Source organism: Phaseolus vulgaris, chromosome 10 (assembly GCF_000499845.2).
Source record: "Phaseolus vulgaris cultivar G19833 chromosome 10, P. vulgaris v2.0, whole genome shotgun sequence".
Lineage (NCBI taxonomy): Eukaryota > Viridiplantae > Streptophyta > Magnoliopsida > Fabales > Fabaceae > Phaseolus > Phaseolus vulgaris.
In genome coordinates this window covers 18583953-18586300 of record NC_023750.2, presented here as the reverse complement: position 1 = coordinate 18586300, position 2348 = coordinate 18583953, and the positions used below count along the sequence as shown (strand labels likewise).

Below are 2348 nucleotides of genomic sequence, written 5' to 3'. Positions count from 1 at the left end.
GGCTTACTAGCACCTCTGGCTTTTCGAACCTTAGCTGCCTGCACTCACACCTGGGTGAGGAGGACTTTAAACCGGTTGCCCTGCTCGCGCCTGGGGCGAGGAAGGCCTAACTGATTACCTGCGCTCGCGCCTGGGGCGAGGAGGATTTTATCTTTAAAACTTGCAAACTTTTATACTGATAACTTCTTTTTTATTGGGTGGCCTCATTTAAACCCTCTTTTGGGAAAAAGAGTGCCCCCTGAACTGTTCAAATTGTTTATACTAGCGCGAAAAGCGCGACTACTTTACATTTTCAACTGAAGTAGAACTTCAAGTGTGTTGCGTTCCACGTCCGGGGGATCGCTCCTCCGTCCAACGTCTCCAGCCGATCTAGGGGTCGCGATCCATGACTCGCTGAGTGTGATCACTATCTCTTTCTCAGTTTCTTCTTGGGCCACTCCCGAGCCTCCCAGCACTGCTTCCTCCATCTCCACCTCCGATCGCCTCTCGTCCAAACCCAGCGGTGGTGTCGAGGTAACATGGCACACACTCCTATGCTGCTTGAGGCTGTTCTCGTAGCAACGCCTAGCTTCCTTCTGGTCCGACTTGACGGTGATCACCACCCCCTCCATCGATGGCAACTTCAACTTCATGTGCCTCGTCGATGGTACGGCTCCCAACCTGTTGAGCGTCGGCCTTCCCAACAGTATGTTGTAGGCGGATGGGGTGTTGACCACTAGGTACTTGATTTTCTCTGTGCGGGCCACGGTCCCATTCGTGAACGTGGTCCTCAACTCTATGTAGCCTCGCACCTCCACCTGGTCCCCTGTGAAACCGTACAAGCACCTTGGGTATGACCTCAGCTGATCAAGGGATAGCTGCAGCTTGTTGAACATCGGTTAGAACATCACGTCTGCCGAGCTTCCCTGATCCACGAGGACCCTATGCACTTTTCTCCCTGCCATGACGAGGGAGATAACTATAGGATCGTTGTCGTGAGGCACAAAGTCCTAGAGATCCGCCTTGGTGAAGGTGATGTCAGCATCGGGGACATGATCTTCCACCGTGTCAACAGTCATCACCGACCGAGCAAACCTCTTCCTCTGAGAGGCTGTACACCCCCCTCCAGAGAAGCCTCCCGTGATCGTGTGCACCTCCCCGTGCACTGGTACCTCGTGTTGCGGATCTTCTGCTAGTGGCCCCGACGCCCGATCACCTTACGTCTCCCGCAAGTAATCGCTCAGAAAGCCACTTTTTACCAACTCCGCGAGTTGGTGTCCCAATGCTAAACAAGTGTGGAGTGGGTGGCCATAAGCCTGGTGAAACTCACACCACACGTTCTTTTTTCTTCCGAGCACCTTGTCAGTCTTTTCTAGTGCTCGCAACCTTGTTGCTATAGCCGGAATGGCGATAAGTTCCGCCAGTTCCACCACGAAATCAAACCTGGGGGGTGCGTTGCTCTCCCTTGCACGCCCCCTGCCCTAGTCCTTCCTAGGCTTGTAAGGACGAGGCTTCCCCTGAGCCCTCTTTCCTTCTTTGACCTCATGCACCCTCATCGGCTGCTGAGGCCTACTCGGTCCTGCGCGCGACTTGGTCGGGATCGCGCTTCCCCTTTTCTCAAAAACCGCCGTCTCTGCTACAATGTGCGCCACAGCGTGACGCCTAATCTCTGCGAAGGTGCTGGGGCGATTCCTGATCAAAGATTCACAGAAAGGGCCTCGCATAACCCCTTTCTTGAACGCATGCACCAGCATATCTTCATCCTTGCTGGGCAGCCTCACCACCTGAGCTCCAAAACGACTAAGGTAGTCCCTGAGGGACTCACCTTGGATTTGTCGCACGTCGAACAAGTCATATGACACCACTGGAGGTGCCCTGTTCACGATATACTGCTCCATGAACAACTTCGAGAACTGCTGAAACGAGGTGATGTGGCCATCTGGCAGGCTCACGAACCACTCCAAAGCAATCCCGCTCAGGGTGCTCATGAACAGCTTGCAATACACCGCATCAGAGCCCCCAGAAAGCATCATCTGGGTGTGAAACGCTGTCAGATGCGTCTCTGGGTCCTCCACCCCTGTAAACGAGGCTTTCATCCCCACCAAGTTTGGTGGCACCACTGCACTCATGATCTCAGATGAGAAGGTTATGGGGAATGTCCTGGGGGGAGACGGTGGCGGCGCCACTCCTTCCTCCGCCACCCGCTCCTTCTGCGCTTGCAGCGTCTTGCGCAACTCTTCGTTAACTCGATTCAACTCTTCATTCTTGCCCTGTGATGCAGCCAAGTCCGCTTGCATCCTTTCTTGCTCTATTCTTGATGCTGCCACATCATCTTGCAGCGCTCGCATCATTTCCAAGACTTGCGCCAT

At 54.2% G+C, this 2348-nt stretch overlaps 1 protein-coding gene across 1 annotated transcript; it reads right to left on the bottom strand.

Annotated features, from left to right (window-relative positions):
• Positions 1-1460: 1460 nt before the first annotated feature.
• Positions 1461-2348, bottom strand: LOC137816016 (uncharacterized). Its single transcript, XM_068619119.1, has one exon. The coding sequence runs from the start codon at positions 2346-2348 to the stop codon at positions 1461-1463; it is 888 nt and encodes a 295-aa protein (XP_068475220.1).